This window comes from Crocuta crocuta, unplaced genomic scaffold (genome assembly GCF_008692635.1).
Source record: "Crocuta crocuta isolate KB4526 unplaced genomic scaffold, BGI_CrCroc_1.0 scaffold317, whole genome shotgun sequence".
In the NCBI taxonomy this organism is placed as follows: Eukaryota; Metazoa; Chordata; class Mammalia; order Carnivora; family Hyaenidae; genus Crocuta; species Crocuta crocuta.
This window is the reverse complement of record NW_027530984.1, coordinates 6,574,538-6,597,355: the sequence shown is the minus strand read 5'-3', so window position 1 is coordinate 6,597,355 and position 22,818 is coordinate 6,574,538. Positions and strand designations below refer to the sequence as shown.

The following is a 22,818-nucleotide window of genomic DNA, read 5'->3' as shown; positions in this document are numbered from 1 at the left end:
AAATCTGCATATAAGTGTACCTGTGCAGTTCAAATGAGTTAAGGGTCAACTGTATATCTATAACACATACATCATAGCCTAAAGTAGCAACACACTTCTATCACATATCAAAGATTGTCTTAATTGTACTTGGGAAACATCATGATATCATCTAACTTAGGAAGAAAATCTAAATAGGATATAACTATAGTTGTGTCATAATCATCACCATGATTATCCCCCAGAAAGTCTTTTATTTTGAGAAATAGAGAGAGAGTGCACAAGAGCAGGGGAGGGACAGAGAAAGGAGAGAGAGAATCCCAAGCAGGCTCTTTGCTGTCAGCACAGAGCCTGATGCAGGGCTCGATCTCAGAAACATGAGATTATAACCTGAGCCAAAATTAAGACTTGGGCACTTAAACGACTGAGGCACACAAGCACTCCTGCCCACTGCAGAAAGTGTTTTAATGGACCCCAGAAAGTGTTTACACTTAAAGACAGTCTTTTAAAGTCATAGGCCAAAGGGCACCTGGGTGGCTCAGTCGGTTAAGTATCCAACTTCAGCTGAGGTCATGATCTCATAGTTTATGGGTTTGAGCCCTGCATCGGGCTCTGTGCTGACAGCTCAGAGCCTGGAGCCTGTTTGGATTCTGTCTCCCTGTCTCTCTGCCCCTCGCAGCTTGCACTTTGTCTTTCTCTCTCTCTCAAAAATAAACATTAAAAAATTTGTTTAAGAAAACAAAACAAAACAAAAGTCATGGGCCTATTTTACAATGGCAGGTTACCTTTCTTGTCTAATTCCAACAAAACTGTGCTAGCCATTCCAGAATAAAGATAAATTACAGTTTATAAGTCCCTGGACCAGGGATTGGCAAACTATGGCCCACCTCTGTCTTATAAATAAAGTTTTACTGAAACACAACCACATTCATTTATTTATGAACTGTGTTCTCATTACAACAACAGAGTTAAGTGATTGCAACAGACAACAGCCCATAAAGGCAAAATTATTTACTAGCTGGCCCTTTATGTACTTTTTTAAAAAAATTTATTTATTTATTTTGAGAGAGGGAGACAGAGAATCTCAAGCAGGCTTTGCACTGTCAGCGCAGAGCCCAACACAGGGCTTGAACCCATGAACCACAAGATCATAGCCTGAGCCAAAATCAAGTCGGAGGCTCAACTGACTGAGCCACCCAGGAGCCTCTAGCTGACCCTTTATTTAAAAAGCTGAGTAACTCTGTTATCTTGTCCTTTTTAAAAATACTTTCTTTTTTTAGAAGCTTTAGGTTCATAGCAAAATTAAGTGGAAGGTACAGACATTTCCTACATATCCCCTGTGATATGATGATTTGTAAGAAATATACATATGACAAAAACAGATTTCCCGTATATATTTGGGGTTGCTCAATTCCTTGGCTTACAGCTCCGAAAACCTTTGGAATTTTCTCAATGTTGACAGAAATACATGTCTTTTGTTATGCTAATTAAGTGACTTTTGGAAAACTCCCAAAGATGAGGGCTGGTCACCAATAAAGCCAACCTTGTGATTGGTGGTTGGACTTTCAGTCCAGACTTCCAAGGAGTGGAGAAGAGGGCTAGAGGTTTAATCACCAATGGCCAATGATTTAATTCATCCTGTCTATGTAATGAAACCTCCATAAAAACCCAAAAAGACAGGATTCAGAGAGCTTCCAGGTTGGTGAACATGGAGAGGGCATGGAAGCTTCATGCCCCTTCTCCCATACCTTGCCATACACATCTCTTCTATCTGGCTATTCCTGAGTTACATATTTTTATAATAAACTGGCAATCTAGTAAATAAAAGGTTTCTCTGAGTTCTCTGAGCCCCTCTAGCAAATTCATCAAACCCAAGGAGGAGGCTGTGGGAACCTCTGACTTACATAGCCTGTAGGTCAGAACTACCAGTATCTGAGCATCAACATGGACTCGGCATTGGCATCCTGAGTCGGTGGAAGTCATTGGAACTCCCAACCTATAGTCAGTCAGTCAGAAGCACAAGTAACAACCTGGGCTTGTCTGAAGTTGGGGGAGGTGTGCAGCCTTTAAAACTGAGCCCTTAACCTGTGAAACCTAGTGCTATGTCTGGGTTGATAAGTGTCAAAATTGAGTTGACTTGTAGGACACCCAACTGCTGTCAGAGCATTGCTAGTTGAAGGTGCTGGAATTGAAACTGGGAGCTCATACACCAAAAAAACATATGCAGAGCCTTCCCCATTATTAATGTCTCTCACCAGAGAGGTACATTTTTTACAACTGATAAACCAACATTCACAAATTATTATCACTCAAAATCCATTGCATTAGAGCTCCCTCTTAGTGTATATTCTATAGATTTAGACAAATTTGTAATAACTTGTATACTGTCTTTTTCACCTTTTATTTTAAGGTACTTCTATATTACCCCTTAAAATCATGTTTAAATCAATAGAATAGTCCATCTAAAGGTTGTGCCATAATTTATCTAGTATTTCTCAATTGCTACATACTTTTCCAATATTTTTTCATTATTTAAAATAACACACCCTTTAAAAAATAACTTTTTTGTGTGTGAGTTTTTCTATATATCAGATTATTTCCATAGAATAGATTCCAGGAATGCTAGTATTTACATCAAATCTTTTGAAAAAAATTATAGGTTAATACACACCGCCAATCTTGTTTCCAGAAATGTGGCACCAGGGTTTTTTTGGTTTTGGGTTTTTTTTTATGTTTGATTCTACAGAATTTCAATTTAGACTGGTCATTTTCTAAAGAACTTAATATATACATTTCAATCAAATGCCTCTGCATTCCAGAGTTCAATTCCTAAAAGTTTTGCAAAGACGTGATGATTCCTATGTAATATCCTGCTTTTCTAATTACTTCAAAAGCAAACAAATTAACAAAGTAGATTTTAAAATGGCAGCATGAGTCAATATCAATAAAGAAACTTTTGTATTTTTGAAACGCTATACACCTTGGGCTAATTTTTCTAATGTCACTATTACAGTGTAAATTGAAATCAATTAATATAAATGATAATTAATACTGTGAATTATCATTGATGTTTTGGTCAGGAGTATCTTTTTATTTTATTTAGTCTTTATTTCAATTCCAGTATAGTTAGCATACAGTGTTATATTAGCTTCAGGTATAATATAGTGATTCAACAATTCCATACATCACTCTGTGCTCATCAAAAGTGCTCGCCTTAATCCTCATCACCTGTTTCAGCCATCTTCCCATCCACTTCACCTCGTGTTACCAGTTTAGAATGCACCAATTCTAAATCTGAGTATTTCAATATTATATTTTTCCTCTAATTTAATAGAGGCATAAAAGTATATCATGATGTTAATTTTCATTCCCCTGGTTATTAGTAGGGCTGAACAAGTCCTTATATCCTTATCTCCTACACATATTTATCAGTTGTTGGTGCTTGTAATGATATTTGTTTTTTGTGTTTTTTTAATGTTTTTGTTTATTTTTGAGAGAGAAAGACAGAGCATGAGTAGGGGAGGGGCAAAGAGAGGGAGACACAGAATTTGAAGCAGGCTCCAGGCTCTGAGCTATCAGCACAGATCCCAACATGGAGCTTGAACTTGTGAACCGTGAGATCATGACCTGAGCCGAAGTCAGATACCTAACCGACTGAGCCACCCAGGAGCCCCTGTAATGATATTTGAAGCATTAAGTACTCTTTTTTTTTTTTTAAGTATACGTCATTTCTCACTTTTAATTCTAGCTTTTAGAGCACTCCAGAAATGGTAGCTAATAGCTACAAAATTAAACCTGTGCTGATAAACCTGAAGAGACAATAACCTGGATATCTAGGATTATTTTTTCCTTCAGGAACAAGAACTCTGAGATAAATATAAACTTGTTCCCTAAGTCCACCACTAGCTGGACCTTCCTAACATAAAGATTAAAAGAAGGTATAATTTGAGCAGAAAATAGGCATCCAACTCTTGATTTTGGCTCAGGTCATGACCTCATGGTTCATAGATTCAAACCCCACAACGGGCTCTGTGCTGATAGTATGGAGCCTGCTTTGGATTCTCTCTCCCCTCTTTCTGTCCCTACTCTGCTTGCTCTCTCCCTCAAAATAAATAAATAGAGTTACAAAAAAATTTTTAAAGAACTTAAATCTTGAGCTTTTCTTAACAACCAGGGAAAAAGCTGAAGCCTCCATAATATGGTTATCAGTGAGAAAGGCAGAAATACTTGCTATTTTGACAAGAAGAGCTGCTTTGATTCAAATTATCAAATAATTCAGATTTAACTCATATTGTGATGAATCATAAGAAACCCCAAAGCACTATCTCATTCATATAAGGGAGACAGCTAAACGCAGAGTAAAGAGCACAGATCCTGAAGTCAGAACTGAAGTTCAAAATCTTGGCAACTCACTTAATCTCCAGGATCCACAATTCTTCCACTTCTAAACGCAGGTTAGTAACAATATATACCTCAATAGTGTGTTATAAGAATTAAGTGATAAGTTATTGAAAGATTTATTATGGTGTCTGGACAAGCAGTAGGCATTCAATATTTCGAATAATAAGAATAGCAAGGAAATATAAATATACATCACTTTTTCATATTTCTAAACTAAAATTTATATTTGCCCAATTCTGTGGTGAAAACAAGAACAAAGCAGCTGTAAATGTGTGCTTAATCAATGATTTATATACACAATGGTGATATTATGAAGGTTTACAAACAAAAGTTTTCATAGACGCCCAGATTCTCTTCTTACCTAACACAAAATGTATGCTGATATTCTCTTCTTCTTTCTACTAATATTATTTCTTATATTTTCTATAGATACACAGATAATTTTTAAGATAATGACATGAAAACAATAATAAACTTGATTTTTAAAAATAAAACAAATTCAAGCAATGACCAACTTTTCAATTGAATTCTTCAAATCTAGAAAATATGGACCGTAAATATTTCTAAGTATAAGTAGTCATAAAAACATGAAGAAAGGAGGCAGAAAATTATTTAATGAATCATCCTACAAGAGGAAAACTTTATAGCACACGTACTGGCAGCGGCTTCTTTCTTCCAGGGAATGGCTGAATTTGACTCGTAGGAGAAGCAGCACCTCCTTTAACCTCTAAATCCATTCAAGTTCACGTATTTATCCTGCAGTATACTTTGAAAAGGGCAAAACGCATACAAAATGATAATTCTTACTTTAATTTTAAACAAGACATGCAAATTGCATACTATTACTACTACATGGAAAGAAATCATGTGGTTAATCATTCTTACTTCTTTCACTCAAATCAACTTTTTCTGGGGTGATTACATTATGTGGGGCAAATGCTAGTCCAAATAGTGTTCCCCCAAAGAGGCCCATGCCCTAATCAGTGGACCCTGTGAATACGTTTACCTTATATAACAAGTAGGACTTTTCCGGTGTGATTTTGTAAAGGATTTTGAGATGTGCAAATTATCTTGGATTATCTGGAAGGCCCAATTAATCATCAGCATCCTTAGAAGAGGGAGACAAGATGATCAGAGTAAGAAAGAGAAGGTGTAAGAAAGACAGCACAGCTCAGAGAGGAGTGAAGATGCTACAGAGCTGGCTTTGCCAATGGAGGGAGAGGTCAAGAGTAGTCTCTGCAAGTCTGAAGAGGCAAGGAATGAATTTTCCTCTGGAGCCTTCAGGAGGATCCAGCCCTCCTGGCATCTTAATTTTAGCTCTGTGGAGCTCATTTTGTACTTCTGACCTCCAGAATTGTAACGTAATTAATGTATGTTGTTTCAGACCACTAAGTTTGCGGTAATTTTTCACAGTAGTAATAGAAAACTAATGTGTGTACTAATGCATCTACCAGAAAGTGATTTAAATTCATCTTCTTTACTCTTTTCCTAAACCTTTAGGAAGGAGTTTTAATTTTGCCAGACCAAGCTCATGGAAAACCTTGTTATGCAAACAGTATTCTTTAATACAAAGAACAAAACAGAGTGGATGGTCCAATTAGTAATTATGAGACAACAGGTAAAAATGCATGTAAGAAAATGTTGAAAATCATCAACTTGCAAAGTTGTGCAAAACAAAAATCAGATGGATAGCTCAGTCATCCAAATTTTGAGTATTTTATTTCATATTTCAACCTTAATAATACTGAGGATATGTTGTTTAACAATTCATACTTTCTTTTTCTATTATTAGACTTGGATATATTTTAATAGTAATTTTTAAGGAAAGATAGCATGGCATAATGCCAGCATAGAGGTAGACAGACTGACATTAAAATCCTCATGTTTTGATACTTTCCCATAATGTAAGCTTGGTTATGAATTTTATCTTTCTGAGCCAATATTTCTAATATGTAAAATGAGTTCAATGTTAGCACTTTTCTCATCTTCCTATATATGGAACACGGTTACTCAATTCATGGTATATTCAATTCATGGCCATCATTAGTATTATTATTAAAATGTAGTTTTACTGCACACCCATTGAAATCCTCTTACTGAAAGATATCCCAGTTCTTCACTAATTTATCTACAAGGCTTCCTTTACCCCATTTCCATAGCCCCCTCCCCTAAGACCCCATGCCCTAAGGCTAGATTTCTAATGTAAGAGTAAAATCAGGAAGACTATTAACCAACAGTAGACATATTCTGAAAACATCACAATATTAGATTTGATAATAATTTGGCTTTTTTGCCTGAGTTATCTTTCACAAGTAAGCAACTTTTTTAAAAATGGTTATTGCTTTGGTGGGGGGAAAGAAGGCTGTTATTTGCTTTTAACCACATCACAAAGGCTGTTGTATCTACCATGATGATTAGCAACCAACAAACTCAAATTAAAACAGGAGTGCTAAGCAGTCAGCTAAGTAATTTTGTCCACACATCAACCACACAGTTATCTATACCTTAGAAACCATCATAGCCAGGAGGATTAGGAGGAACTTGACGGAGGAACAAGGGGGAGAAGAAGGGAGGAAATGGTGGGGGAAAGGGAGAGAGGCAAACCATGAGAGACTCTTGAATGCTGACAAAAACTGAGGACTGATGGATGTGGGGGGGAGGGGGGTATGGGCATGGAGGAGGACACTTGTGGGGTTGAGCACTGAGTGTTATGTGGAAACTAATTTGACAATAAACTATTTGTAAAAAAAAAAAAATAAAAAAAATAAAGTTTATCGCTTGAAGGCAAAAAAAAAAAAAAAGAAACCATCATAGCCATTTCAAATCACTATAGGTCACCTTACATCACCATAATTCATTTGCAAATAACAAAAACTACAAACTTCAAATACTCCCTGTATTTCCCCAGGCTTACAGTCATTACTCTTGACTGTAATGAACTCTTTTCATGCCTCTAATAAAATGTCAAGACCACGAAGTTGGATCTCATACCCCTAATATAGCAGATACATAATAAATATTTATTTAGTCAATAAATTAATGCATAGTCAAATACCTGTTCACATTTTAAACTATTCTTAGTTTCCCTTCTCTGCACCTAAGTGACATAATCACAATGCCACATATAAATGCCACATATAAATATGACATGATCACAATGCCACATATAAATTCTGTCTTCAAACAATATATACAACATTCAAGGCATGCATGGTGGTTATTATTCTTTACACTATACTGTAAGACTCATAAAGGCAAGACTATGGCTTTGCTCACCTTGCACTTAGCAGAAAGCCAAGAAAGCAGTAGGAACTTAATAAATATTTGTTGAATAGATGAATGCAGTCAATTCACATGAGAGTTATTTCAGAATTAGGTAGCATACAAATGGTTCATTCAGATATAACAGGAGTATTGAAGGGCCAAGCCATCATATGGGGAACACTCCAGAATCTACAGAATTAGAGCAGTCAAGCTCTTGACACCTTATGTCAAAGAATCTTAAGATTTAGACAGGACTGCAGAGATGAAATAGCTCAGTCTTCTGATTTTCAGACTGAGGGATCAGAGACCCAAAAATGGGGAATTTTACTTTGCCAAATTTATTTGCCAGGTATTACTGAGTATGAATTTATACCGGTTTCAGACCTCTTTCTAATACTACCCCCTTGCTGGTACAGGTGGGAAGAAAGAGAGGAGAATTAGCCACAGAGACTGAAGAAGATCAGAAACCTAAACCTGGTGGCAAAAGAATCAGAATTTCAAATAAATGGGCTGTGAACCGATCTTTAGAATGCACACCAAAGTCTGTCCAAACCGATCTTTGGAATGGGAATACCCAGTTGGGGTATATTGGGGAGGAGAGGTGGCAGGAGCAGAGAAAAGCACTTCTGAATGGCTCCCCGGAATTGCTGCAAGTCAGGAGATCCTAGAGCTGGCATGTCATGGATGTTGCTGACAGACCCAAGTCTTGCCATATTATCTTTAGTGCTACCAAAAAGAACAGAACTCACCTCCCACTCTTCTCATTTTTTAAGGATAATTATTTCCAGTTGCAGTTATCACCAATTCTCTCTTGGTTAGTGATATCAGTGACTATAACTTGCTTCTACCAAATCAGAACATAACGGAGAGCGAAGCATAAATTGATCAAATCCATCCCATAATCAAAGAGAGCGGAAGATTTAGTATTTAACCTCCATGCAGGTGAGGACCAAGTTTATCTAGGCGCCCAGGCGATAAGAGACCGAAGTACCTGAATGAACCTCGCGTCATTCTTCAGTTCAAACATAGTAATTGTCCGTACACCACTCCCCCTCACCCCCCGCCCCCACAAAGGTTAAGATTATGCATTAACACAAAGTACCAGAACTAATGCTCCGCCCTCTCCCTACTCGAGATTCAAGGACTGGGGTGGGACACTCCGGACAGCCAACCTGACTTGACCCAACAAGTTAGGTAAAGAGCAGGTCCGGGGTGGAAAGGCTGGAAGAGGTATCACCTGGGGCGAGTCCACCGAGAACTCTCCTGAGACAGCGCCAGACAGGACAACTGGAAAGGCACAGCTCCGGATAGACTCCAGCAAGCCCGGGCCCGCGTCTGCAGGTTGCCTAGCAACCGGCGTCCCCGTGCTGGGCTTCCAAACCCTGTCTCAAGTCCAAGGAAAAGACCATCGGCCCAAATTCCTCGCTCCTTCCACGCCACCTCTTGCCCTATACTGAGTGGGGTAGTTTCTCGGCCAACCCGGCCAGCGAAGCAAGCAAACAAGCAGAGGTACTCACCAAAGCAAGGTGCCGAAATCCTTGCGGCGGCCCCCGAGTCGCATCCGGGGACCCGTTCCGGGGTGCCTCTAAATCCCGGCGGGGAGCTGGAAGAGGATTCACTCACACGGGCTCTTCCGGCGCAAAGACAGGACCAAAGCCCGGCCGGGATTCACCACTGCCCTGGTATAATTCTTTTAAGTGAGTTGTTTAACATATTTTATCCAGCATCTGCCAGGAGTTCAGATCCCAGAGAGATATTATGGGGGGCTGGGGGGAATTATGTTGTAATGCTCACTGTCAAGGAACTTGCAATTATTTATTTTTTTTTATTTAAAAAATGTTTTTAATGTTGATTTATTTTTGAGAGAGAGAGAAACAGAGCATGAGCAGGGAAGGGGCAGGGAGAGAGGGAGACACAGAATGTGAAGCACGCTCCAGGCTCTGAGCTTTCAAGCATAGAGCCTGACATGGGGCTGGAACTCATAAACCAAGATGAGAGATCTTGACCTGAGCCACAGTCAGCTCTTTAACGACTGAGCCACCCAGGCGCGCTGGAACTTACAGTTATTTAAAAAGACAAGATGCAATATAGTATTATACAGAGATACATAGATATAGGTACATAGACATTTGGATATCTAGAGATATAAATTAAAATACTGATACAATAGAAAGGGAACAAGACTAGGAATCAGGAAATTTTCATTTACTCTTTGCTCTGCACACAATATCTTTGGGCATCAACTCCTCATCAATAAAAGGAAAGTTCTGATTTGAGAGATTTGTTGGGTTCCAAACAAGATAGGTGCACATAGGGGTCCAAAATAAAACTGAAACCTAAAGAAATGACCAAAACAAGCAGTTTTTATACTTTTTGGGGGGGGAAAGAAACAAATCTGAGGAACTGACAAAACAAAGAAAACTTAATTTGGGGAGTTTAGTAAATTATCATTCTAAACAGAATTTGGGCTGGAGTAGTAAATTAATAAATAAAAAGTAACAAGCGTTGTTTATATGCCCTTCTTGGCTTTTCATTTCTTTTTAATTTCTTCTCTGAGGATAAGAATGTCTCCTTATATCCTGGGATAGAAACGGTACCTTTCACATGGGAGATTTATTTTTTGCTTAGTGGAGACAAAGCAGGGAGCAAGTCAGAGCATTGACTGTTTCTTAAGTAACTTTTATTTAAAATAATTAATATAACAAAGTTGCACGTTTTGGGGTGGCTTGCCTTTGGCCCCTACATATAAATTGTACTTTTTTTTGCCAGTTTTCAAAACAGTTCTTCACAAAAGTTCTGTTGCTATTACATCCAGTTAATATCCTTATACACAAAACAATACTAAGTTAGCCATGTGTTAACCTATATTGACAGATCCAAAGTAACCTGCATTTGAAGATCAGCAAACATCCATTGAACACCTACTATCTGCAAATATATCCAGTGTTAGAAAGAGTAGAGTGTATAAGCCAACCTAGTATTGCTTTTTTAATTGAGTCTAAAATATTTATTGAGCCTTTATTTATTATGCATCTGATGAATAAGATAGTTCCTAAAGAAGCTTACATTGTATACACCATTATTAGAAAGTTAAGGAGTGCTCATTTCCTCATTAACTCAGTCAATAAATATTTATTGAAAGCATAAGTGTTCAGCAGCTGCTCTAGGTGCTATAGACATAGCAACAAAGCAAATAAAACCACTGTTTTAGTGAAAGTTAAAATCTGAGGCGATAAACATTAAATAAATGAAGACTATCATCTCAGGTAGCAATTAATGTGATGAAAAAAATTTAACATGTTACTGGGATAGACATTGACAGAGTTGTAGGATCATGTATGGCTTCATTGAGGGGAATTCTGCAGACAAATGTAACAGCATGTGCAAAATGCTTGCAGATAGAGCATCCTTGACAAGCTGATGGATGTGGCTGAGGCCAAGTGAACCAATGGAGAATGTAGATCAGGGGGCAGAGAATAGCCATGGTCAGATTACATAGTGCCTTTTGAACCAAACCTAGAATTTTGGATTTTATAAATGTGACTAGAATCATTAGAGGATTTTGAAAAGAGGGGAGGCTGTGATACTATGATTTATGGTAAGAAATATATATTTGATCTTCCTCCAGGTTTCTGGCACAGAGCTCCTAAAACCCTCGGTATCTTCTTAAATGCTGAGAACAATGAAACTTATTTTGTTATGATGATGAGGTGACTCTTGGAAAGTACCTAAGTAAAGAGGCCAGTTGCCTAAGGAGCCAACCATGTTATTAGAGTTGGAAGTTTCCGTCCCATCCTCAAGCCTCCTAAGGTGGAACAGGGGCTACAGGTTGAATTAGTCATCCATGATGAAGGAGTTAATCAATCATGCCTCTTTGGATAAGCCTCCATTAGTGCCTAAAAGAAGAAGCTTCCCAGAGCATTCTGCTTCCAGAGTGCAACATAGAAATTCTTCCTGAGTTTCTAGCCCTCAGACTCAAGACTCCAACATCAACTCTTACCTGAATCTTCAGCTTGTCAGCTTGCCTTAAAGATTTTAGGCTTTCTAGCACCCATAATTGTATGAGCCAATTTCATTAAAATCTATGTGTGTACGTGTGTGTGTAAAAGAGAGTGGGTGGGAATATATGTCTATTAGTTTTGTTTCTCTAGTAACCCTGACTATCATAGAGGGGAAAATAGAAATAAAGTAATAAAATATAGGATCATGAGGTGATTTAATGACACACAATTCCTTCTCATTGGAGTACTTCATAAAAGGAGCTAATGATTAGACTCTTAAAGGATTCACTTATTAATTTGTTCATTAAATATGGAACTTTGTGGAGATGCTGGGGATACAGTAGTAAAAATAATAATAAGCAATTCCTGGCTTTTGGGGCTTACATTCAATTGCGGGAAGAAATGCTAATGTAAATAAGTAAGTTACATGTGATATGAGGATAAGGGTTATGGGGAAATATAAGGCAGAAAAACAAACCAATAGGGAGTGATAGGTATAGGCTGGGTAAGGGAAAATACCACTGTGAGGTATTTTGAAAAGATGAAATTTGAGAAAATACTTGAAAGAGGCTGTAAACAATTCCTGTAACTTTCTGGGGGAAAGAGTTCTAAGCAAAAGAAATGAGCAAATGCCCTGAGGCATCAATACCTTTTTTTTTTTGGAGAGAAAAGGAAGGGAAGAGAAGCAGGAGATGAGATAAGAAAAGGTCTCCTTGTTTAGGGCCCTGAAGGCTATAGTGAGTGCTATGGTTTCAGGGTGGTGGGTGCTGCCTTGAGAATAAATTATGGGAGGTTAGGAGCAGGGGCAAGAAGCCCCACCAGGAAGCCGTTGCAATTATCCATGAAATCAAGGAGTACCCTTTCAAATGCTGCGCAGTAGTCAAGTTCTGAAAATATAAAGACAAAGACAGCAGAATTTGTCAAGGGACCAAGCCTGGCTCCAAAGTGGGGGTCTGAGCAATCAGAAGAATGAAACTGTCATTAACTGCGATTAGGGAAGATTGTGGAAGGATCCCTTTTTAGGGTGTGGGATGTAGGAAGCTCAGTTTGGACTGTGTAAGTAATGCTAGTCCCATATATTACAATTCTCCATCAGCAGAGATAGACGAGACATATTTTCTCTACTGCTAGGTAGAATTTCCATTAGGATCCTTGTATTTTTTTCCCCATTTTATATTTTAATTTTCTACTTTTTTATTAAAGATTTTATTTTTGAGTAATCTCTACACCCAGAGTGGGGCTTGAACTCACGACCCCGAGATCCATGGACTGACCCAGCCAGGCACCCCCTAATTTTTTACTTTTTACTTTAAAAAAGTTTATTTATTTTTGAGAGAGAGAGTGCAAGCAGGGGAGGCACAGAAAGGGGGAGACAGAGGATTCGAAGCAGCTCTGTTCTGACAGCAATGAGCCCAAAGTGGAGTGCAAGACCATGACCTGAGCCAAAGTCACTCAACCAACTGAGCCACCCAGGCATCCCTACTTTTTACTTATTAAAAATGGTAAATGGAGCACCTGTGTGTCTCAGTCAGTTAAGCCTCCAACTTCAGCTCACGTCATGATTTCACAGCTCCTGAGTTCAAGTCCCACGTGGGACCCTCTGCTGACAGCTCAGAGACTGCATCTTGTTTTGGATTCTGTGTATCCCTCTCTCTCTGCCCCTCCCCAGCTCATGCTCTGTCTCTCTCAAAAAAAATTTAATTTTTTAGAAAAATGGCAACTAGTTACATCAAAGTGTTTTTTTTAGTGGCAAGATCTATCGACTAGAATAGTCAGTAGATATAAATATGTATTTATGTGAATTAAATGCCACTATAAACAACTTCAAATCATCAAATAAAGATATTTATTTGAACACAGAAATACTGGGAAATGCCATTTTGTTGTCACACAAAAAAATGCTGGTTTCTTATTGAATAACAAATGATATAATGGATTTAAAATATTAAGTCAAATGATGCCAACTAAAGCGGTCCTTTATCTGAAGTTTACTAGTAACCAAACCATAGGTCTGTTTCAAACTCAAATATCAAGAATGTAAGAGGAACTACTTAGCCACACCTCTCTATTTTTATCTCTCTAGGCAGTCAGTCAGCAAATGAGAAAACAAATGCAAATTATTAAATGTTTGACAAAGAAATAATTTAGGATCACACTGTGTGCAGTATACAAGCTGCCTATTCTTGACTTATTCCCTCTTTCAGGAGATATAGGCAGTATGATGCTGCAGTTTATTTAAAACAATAAAAAAAGCTATACCTGAAAAACGAGTCTGTATAACTAATACAGACTTTATTTAATTTAAGATAGGGTTTGGAATGGTCCTGGTCCATTGTGAGCATCTAATACATACTGTCTTTTTACATAACACCGGGCCGCCTACATGTTGCCATCTGGATCGAAACTGAGGCGCTCACCGCAGTGACTCTGGATTGGGTCCGCAGAAAGCGTTCTGGTTAAAACTATGCACCAGACGGCGACTCAAGGCTTTCTCCTGTAGCGAAGCGCTTTGACAAAGGCTACTCCTGCTGCCTGCCATGCCCCGCGCTCTGGCTCTGCCCTCGGGGAGTAGCCGGCCGAGCATCCCCGCGCTGAGCTCGAGCTTGTGCTGGAGGATGGAGCCACCGCAGAGCGTGGTCCCCACGGGGCCAGGGAAGACTGGCCGAGCCGTTACTGGTCCACGCAGTCAGAGCATCTTCTGCATCCCGCTATGGTTCTGCGGAAGAAATTGAGTTGCTTATGGACGTTAGGTCTCTGCCTGGTAGCCAGTAAATCGTCTGCCAAAGTCCCCTCCATCACAGACCAGAAATTTAAAGACAACAGTGTCGAGGCTCACAACGAAATGCGCGGCAAAGTCTGGCCCCCCGCGGCGGACATGAAACACATGGTGAGAAAGAACCCCGGGCTGGGATCTTATTTCCCTGGTTCATCCTAAGGTAACTGGGGGATAAATGTGATGGACCGATTTATATGAGTTCAGAGTGGACCTTCAGGATGCAGTTAAGAATCATACCTTGGCTGGGCTATCCTCCAGGGTAGTGATAGGGGTGAATGAGAAGGGAAAACTTAAAGCTGTATCTTGCCCAGGNGGGGGGGGAAGGGGGGGCGGGAAGAGGGGAAAGGATTAGGGTGGAGGAAGGGGAATGGGGCGTGAGGGTGGAGGATGAAGGGTGGTGAGTTAGGAAAGATGGTGCTGGGAGTTGCTTGGTCTTCATCGCTAGGGCTTAATCCATGTACTTGGCAACTTCGCACGGGTTTCCCCACCCGACCCGTTATTTTGGCTAGCACTTCCCAAAACGTATAACCAAGATATAAAAGAACACAGGTATGGAGATTCCCTTGTCCTCTTACCTGTTTTTATATTTTATGAACTCAAGGATGAAACATCACTACATGAGTAGTATTCATTTTTAAGAAATGTTTTACAAGGATGTAAATAATGAAGTCAGCAGTTGAACAATATCAGATTGTCATTTCCATGAAAAATATTATGTGAGGTTTAATTCCAAAAGCATCGAACTGATGGTGTCTTTTGTAGACTTCCATCATGTAGACATTAAGGCAAAAAGAGTACTCTGTTGAAGAATGAGCATCATGAACATTGAATTATTAAAATAATTAATAGAATTTACAATTTTTAAACAAATGCCAGACTATAAATTTTATTACTGGAAATTTTTCTTGCATTGTAACTTTTTCTTACATGTAAATGTCATTATGAAACCATGAATATAAGTCGTGACAGCATAGTTTTGCTTATGTGCTATGCAGATGTAGCTGCATTGTAAAACATAACTATTCCAGCTTTCTTCCTTTCTATCCAACAGATAATAAAATGGAAGTAGGGGCTCCTGGTTGGCTCAGTCCATTAAGTGTCTGACTTTGGCTCAGGTTATGATCTCCCAGTCCATGGGTTCAAGCCTGGCTTCGGGCTCTGTGCTGACAGTTCAGAACCTGGAGCCTGCTTTGGATTCTCTCTCTCTCTCTCTCTCTCTCTCTCTGCCCTTTCCCTGCTCATGCCTCTGTGTCTCTCTCGATCTCTCTCAAAAGTAAATAAACATTAAAATTTTTTTAATAAATAAATACATAAAATGCAAGTATTATAAAATCACAATTCAGGAAATAGCATAATTCAAAACTGCATTATTCATGGGAAAGGATTTTCTGAGCAGGAAGAGGTTCAAATAGGTTTAGGAAACACTGGATTAAAACAAAAAACTGATCTCTTTAATACAGAATTGTTACAATATTTTAATATGTAATATGTACTTTAATCTCTAATAGGTTGGGGTGATCAATGACATGGATTTACTATACAGTATTTTCTCCATACTTACTTGAATATCTTTTTTTAAGGAATATCATGCCATTAAGATGCTATTTAAATATATGTGTATATATTTACATATATGTTCATTCTATAAACACATATATAGGCTTTGTTTTCCAAAAGAAACAATAAAAGGATATACATAAAATTAATTTAAATGTAAAGAGGTAGCTGAAGGAGAAGGGAAGAAAGGAAGAGGGTGGAGAAGACCTGAATGGAAACAAGCCTTCTTTGCGTTTACCTTGTTTTATAGTTTGAGTTTGTAAACACGTAAAAGTTTTTGTTATTTTAACCCTTTACATTTTCTTGTGCTCTTCATTTCTTTGTTTAGGTCCATATTTCCACTTGGTATCATTTTTCTTCTGCCTAAAGGACATTAACATTTCTTATACCTTGCTCTTTTGGTTTTTAATAACATCAGCTTTTTATGTTATAAAAGTATTTCTCCTTACTTTTTTCTCTATCATGCAATTGTATTAACTATATATTTTTTCCAGTTGACCTGAGAAATAACTGGCATACATCACAGTATAAATTTAAGGCATGCAGCATGAGGGTTTGCTTTACATGTCATGTGAAATCATTGCCACAAGAGATTGACCTAATGTCCATTTTCTCACACAGAGACAATTAAAAAGAAGAAGGGGCACCTGGGTGGTACAGTCCATTAAGCGTCTGACTTTGACTTGGGTCATGATCTCATGGTTCTTGGGTTCGAGCCCAGCATCTGGCTCTGTGCTGACGGCTCAGAGCTTGGAGCCTGCTTCAGATTCTGTCTCCCTCTCTCTCTGCCCCATCCCCTGCTCACACTCTGTCTCTCACTCTCTTTCAAAAATAAATAAACATTAAAATAATTTTAAAAAAGAAGAAGAAAGGATAAAACTTTCTCCTTGTGACAAGAACTCAAAGGATTTACTCTCTTAACTTTTCTGTATATCATACAGCAGTGTTAGCTATAATCATCATGATGTGATGTGGGCCAGGAGCAAATAGTCAAGAAAGAATTCTTGAGATGTTTTCAGTGCAAAAAGGTGTTTTTATTAAATCACAGGGACAGGACCCAGGGGCAGAAAGAGCAGGACTAGGATTGTAATACATCTAGATTGTATACATCTAAATGGGGGGAGGGAGGGAGTGGTAAAGACAAAGGAAGTTTCCGAAAGGATTTTCATTTGTTAAAGAAGATTTCCAAGATCCTGGAGATCTGGCTATTGTCAAGCTAAGGTTGCTTTCTGCCTCTAGCAAAGCATTAATATTAAGACAGTTTGAGTTCTTAGAGGAATCTCATACTCTGTCTCAAGTATTTATTGATGGGCTGCAAATCATAAGGAAATTTAAATTTATCTACATTTCTTTTGCCTTTGTTCTCCTCATCAATCATGTTGTACATTATGTGGATAGTGCTTATTTATCTTATAACTGGAAGTTAGCATCTTTCGATACCTTTCGGTCTCCTTAATTTTTGCTAGATATTATCACTATGTGTAGGTTTCTAAGTTGAACTTTAAAGGTGTTGCTGTACCGTCTTCTATCTCCTTACACATTGTTTGTGATGAGAAATCTACTGGATCATTTTCTTGGTTCCCATGTACATCATATGTATTTTTCCTTTGGCTGCTTTTAAGAATTTCTCTTTAAACTTGGTTTTGAGCAATTTGATGCGCCCTAGTGTCTCATGGTTCATGTTTCCTAAGGTTCATTGAACTTTTTGTATCTGCAGATTTTAATTAAAATAGAAAAATTTTACCCATTGTCTATTAATAATATTAGAGACTCCAATTACATGTACATTATACCATTTGAAGTTTCCCACAGTTCACTGATGTTTTTTTTATTTTTTTTCTCATTCTTGCTTTTTCTACTAATTTTAACATCTGTGTCAGTTCTGGTTGGACTTCCATTAATTGATTTTTTCTGCTCATTTTGGGCTGTATTTTCTTGCATCTCTCTATGCATATAATTTCTTACCAGGTACCAGATACTGCTAATTTTACCTTGTTGGGTGATGGTTATTTTTGTATTTCTATAAATATTCTGGACATTTTTCCTGGTATTCATTCATGTTACTTGGAATTTTGATCCATTTGAGCCTTGTTTTTAAGATTTGTTGGACTGGATAAAAGCAGTAGTTTAGGCTAGGAATAAATATCTCCTACAATTAAGCCAAGATCCTTCTGACTACTCTACACAATTCCCAAGATTATGAGGTTTTTCTAGTCTGGCTAGTGAGAAGAGGCACTATTCCCAGGACTGGGTGAGCATTAGGTAATATTTCCCTTATCTTTTTGAGTGATTCGTTCCCTGGTCTTGGGTAGGTTCCTCACATGCATGTGCTAATTACTACTCTGTCAAATATCCAAGCAGGACCCTTTGAACATCTTTGGATTTCTTTTTTTATACAAATCTCTCTCACCTGCTACTCTTTTATAGACTGAAAATTCTCTCAAGGAAGTAAGCTGAGGCTTACCTTAGTGGTTGCCCCTATCAGGAGCACTGGTCTTTCTTTGCCTGATGTTATGTGTGCTCACACCTGCTTTTTCACATATTTTGTTTTTATTGTTTTAAGAGGGAAGGTAAATCTGGTCTTTTGACTCCATCTTGGGCAGAAGCGGAAGTGCTAACTACTGGCTGAGTCTTTAATAGGAGCTTCTCCAGTGTTCAACTACTGAATCATTGAGGAAAATTAAATTCCTCATTTCACACGTCAATTTCTATATTTATCAGAAAATGATAGACTATTATATTGTGTTAACAAACAAATCTTCAAAGCTCAGAGGCAGGCTTTTTTTTCCCATTTTTTTTATTGACATGGCACTGTATTAAAATATACAACATGATTCAGTATATGCATACATTGTGAATTGATTACCACAAATTTAGTTAATGTCCATCACCTCACATAGTTACAATTTCTCTTTCTCGTGATGAGAATGTTTAAGATCTAATAGCTTAGCCACTTCAAATATACAATACAGTATGGTTACATATAGTCACATCATCATGCTTTACTGTACATCCCTCAGAACTTATTTACCTTAAAACTGGAAGTTTGCACCTTTTAACCTCCTTCACCAATTTCAGCCCCCCATCTCTATCAACCACCAATCTATTCTCTGTGTCTATGAGTTTTTTTTTTTTTAGATTCCACATATAAGCAATATCATACAGTATTTTTCTTTGTTTCATTTCACTTAGCATAACTCTTTAAATAATACAGGTTCAGTATCTCACTCACACAAAGTTAATACTGGCTGGACCACTCTCCACATCACTTCTTCTTTGTGCAGTGCCATGGGCTGATTATATCTTGGTTCCATCATGCCAACATGCTTTTCTCAGAGTCACCATTGAGAAAGCTACAGGACCGTACAGGTGTTTTTATAATCAGATCTGGAGGTGATATATGTCATTCCCACTCAGATCCCTCTGGCCAGAATTACTCTGATAACCCTAGCATGCTTGCATTAAATATCTCCAGCACAGAGTGCGTTTATGGTCATCAGATATTTCTTTATTCCTTCTATACCATAAATAAAACAAGTTCAAGGCCTCCTCCAAAGGATAAGGTCCACTATTCTGTTCAGTTACTGAATCAGAGTTTAATATCTCTGAGTAGAATGCAACAAGCCAACAAGGCTGGTTGTGAATACTCTTGGCCTGGTGCCTGGGTCTGTCCTCCACACAAACGATATTCAAAGACAACACAAGACAAGACAACCATAACAAACACTCCTACTGAGAAAATGGAAAAATAAGAACCACACAGAAATCATTGGTTCAGAATGATTATGAAATCTTTAGATAGTAGATAGTATTCATACCTACTATACTGGAGGTCAGAAATTTTTTTTTTTTTAATCAAAGCAGGTAGGAGTTCTCTTGTCCATTGTTTTCTATGGATTCTATCTTCTCCCTCTCAAATGTACTTCCTTATTCACTATCCTCCTTGTCCAAATTGAGTTGGGCATTGGGGAATATGCCTTCTTTGAGCCATAGCCTTCTCAAATTGCTTTCTGCCCGTGGAAGTTTAAGATCCAAGGTATTCACAGGTTTTTTTCACAACAAGTTTACAATATTTTTGGGAATATATCTGTCTCAAAAACTCTGAAGGTCTTTCAGCTGTATGCCCCCAATCAGTTCCAAATACCAATACCTATACTTAAAGTACCAACTGGAGAAACTTTCAAGTCTCTGTTTTCTCATTTTGGTGCTTTTCTTTCATCTTAATGCCAGTTATCTTGAAATGTGAATTTTGGGGAAATGGGTACACCCTGATCTATTCATTTGCTAAGGACTTCTTAATCACTTAAGAAGATATCCTTGGAGTCACATTCTTCATCTCCTCTTTGCCCTGAGCTTTTTAATCACCTGAAAGTTTTATGACATTTGTGTCTCAAAGCCTTTTTAAGATCTCATATCTCATTATATGCTATATAGAAGCAGTTTCTTTTCCATGCCTCAAAAGCCTCACATTTCTTGATTCTAGCTTTTATTTCTTTTCCAAGCTTGCCAGTTTTTTACTCCTAAAATATCCTGTTGAACCCATACTATAAGCCAACAACCACTATTTTGTTTTCCAATCTCTGCTTGGAGCTTCAAGTTCAGTGTACTCATGATCTGCCTCCTAAGTTATAGATAACATTTTTTTCAGATATTTTGGCCCTCAATCACATGGATTGCTGTTATTTCTGCCTCTGACATAAATTTCCTCACTGCTTGCCAGCTAACTGTTAAATTCTCCACATGGTTCAGGCAAGCTTACCACCACCATTTGTGGGCTAAAGGAAGATAAAAATGGAAGCCTACATACAATCTCATTGTTTGCTCAGTAATTAAATCTTTATTTAGTAAAGAGTGTATGGTTTCAGGGGTTTCACCTAACTTGTTCAGATTTCGATTTAATCAGAATAAGTTTGCTTTGTTGTTGATATAATCAGTAACTAAATCTTTACTTCTTCTGAAATAATCAAAACTATTAAAATTAAAAGGCAAAGTTACAATGGATAAGTAATGGTTTTAAGTATTTGAAATTTTTTTGGAAAATTTAAGTCAAATAATTTTATAAATATAAAATTCACCATTCATGTGATCATGTCCATCTAGTGGCCAGTGTAAAGCAATGATGTCATGCTTCACTTAAGTAACATACAGATCTACATTTATCCCTACTTAACAGTAATGGAAAGTGTTACAATTGAAAAATGTCTTCCTTACCCCCCCAAAAATGGAAATATGAAGAGAGAAGGAAGGAAACAGATCTTCAGTATTTCTGCTAAACATTATATTATGTAAGAATCCATTGCTTTCATGCTGCTTTGAAAGATTTGACAAGTTGATCTTTTACCTAGGAGTTAACATAGTTTAAATCTTTCTTGGACTCGGAAGCAGTGTCTGTCTCTTATGTCATCAACAACAGTATTCAGAACCCTGTTTTACCATTCACGTACAAATGCCTTTTGTTTTAAAAACATGTGGCAAAAATCAGACATTCGGCCTCATGGGTCACACTGAAGATGTGTTAAGGTTAGAATGAGAAGAATCTTTCATTTTATAATAGTGTGTGTGTGTGTGTGTGTGTAATATGTGACATCCTATAAAATCTGGGCCCAGAGCAGGGATCCTTCCTATTTAGGTCTCAGGGTGCTTTAAGTATAGATTTTTATTATGGCTTCACTCTACTTTTAACAATAAGTTTTATGAAGCTAAGCTAGGCTGTGGTATAAAATAAACCCTGACATTTTAGTGGCTTAACAATTTAATTCCTTAGTGGCACAAGTTCTAGAGAAGGTGAATTGGATTCAGCCTCTGTTGCTAGGACAAGGGGGAGCCCCTTACCCTGGTTAGCTCATTGACCTGCAGTATGACCAGAGATCCCAAAGTTCTTCATTGGATAATTGCTTTACCAATGTGAATAATAACTATCTATTGATTCTCTTGCTATTCTAAAGTAAGAGGTTATTTTTTTCTCATTTCTTCCCTATATTTTTGTTGAATTAATGACTTTTATTCAGACCACTGTTCTTATTAACTGAAGATCTTTGTTATCCTAGAGGTAACTAGTAATAACACAAATAAAATTTAAGATAACAAGTGTTGGTGAGGTTGTAAAGAAATTGGAAACACTGTACATGGTTAGTGGGTATATAAAATTGTGCTGCAGTTCTGGAAAACAGTGGAAATTATAGTAGAACTACCCTAAGATCCAGAAATCCCACTTCTAGGTATATATCCAAAAATTTGAAATCAAGATCGTGAAGAGATATCTGCACTTCCATGATCACTGTAGCAATACTCACAATAGCCAAGATATAGAAACAACCCAAGGGTTCATCAACAGATGAATGGAAAAGGAAAATGTGATATGTAAATGCAATGGGATATTATTCAGCCATAAAAAAGGAAAGAAGTTCTGGGGTGCCTGGGTGACTCAGTCACTTAAGCATCTGACTCTTGTTTTCAGGCTCAAGTCATGATCTCATAGTTTATGGGTTCGAGCCCTGCATTGGGCTTTGCGCTGACAGTGCTGTGGCTGGGGACGAGGATGTGGGGGAATTGGGAAATTGTTATTCAAAGTGTATAAAGTTTCAGTTATGTTAGTTGAATAAGTTCTAGAGATCTGCCATATAAGCATAGTGTCTATAGTTAACAATACAGTATGGGGCACTTCAAAATTTTTGAAGAAGGTAGATCTCATATTAAATATTCTTACCACAAAAATAAACAAATGACATCAAAGGGACACAAGGAAACTCTAGGAGGTGTTGGTTATGTCTTATACCCAGATTATGGTGATGGTATCATAAGTGTCTGCATATGTCCAAACTCATCAACTTGTACACATTA

General features: G+C 37.8%; 2 protein-coding genes and 1 long non-coding RNA gene across 4 annotated transcripts in view; 2 read left to right on the top strand and 1 right to left on the bottom strand.

The window, feature by feature from the left end:
* The window catches only part of CAPS2 (calcyphosine 2), a 42,536-nt gene extending 37,007 nt beyond the window's left edge, over positions 1 to 5,529 (bottom strand). For both annotated transcript variants that reach the window (XM_077770184.1, XM_077770185.1), the window contains exons 1-2: positions 5,387 to 5,529; positions 5,037 to 5,146 (exon numbers count right to left, since the gene is read on the bottom strand). In XM_077770184.1, coding sequence (XP_077626310.1) covers positions 5,037 to 5,117 — 81 coding nt within the window. In that variant the 5' untranslated portion in view covers positions 5,118 to 5,146; positions 5,387 to 5,529. The remainder of the gene's footprint in view (positions 1 to 5,036; positions 5,147 to 5,386) is intronic.
* A 3,509-nt stretch (positions 5,530 to 9,038) lies between these two features.
* LOC144236570 (uncharacterized) lies at positions 9,039 to 11,737 on the top strand. Its single transcript, XR_013336614.1, has 2 exons — positions 9,039 to 9,341; positions 11,273 to 11,737. It is a non-coding gene; the product is annotated as an uncharacterized LOC144236570 (long non-coding RNA).
* A 2,546-nt stretch (positions 11,738 to 14,283) lies between these two features.
* GLIPR1L1 (GLIPR1 like 1) overlaps positions 14,284 to 22,818 on the top strand; it is a 30,014-nt gene continuing 21,479 nt past the window's right edge. The window contains exon 1 of the mRNA XM_077770189.1: positions 14,284 to 14,532. Coding sequence (XP_077626315.1) covers positions 14,356 to 14,532 — 177 coding nt within the window. The 5' untranslated portion in view covers positions 14,284 to 14,355. The remainder of the gene's footprint in view (positions 14,533 to 22,818) is intronic.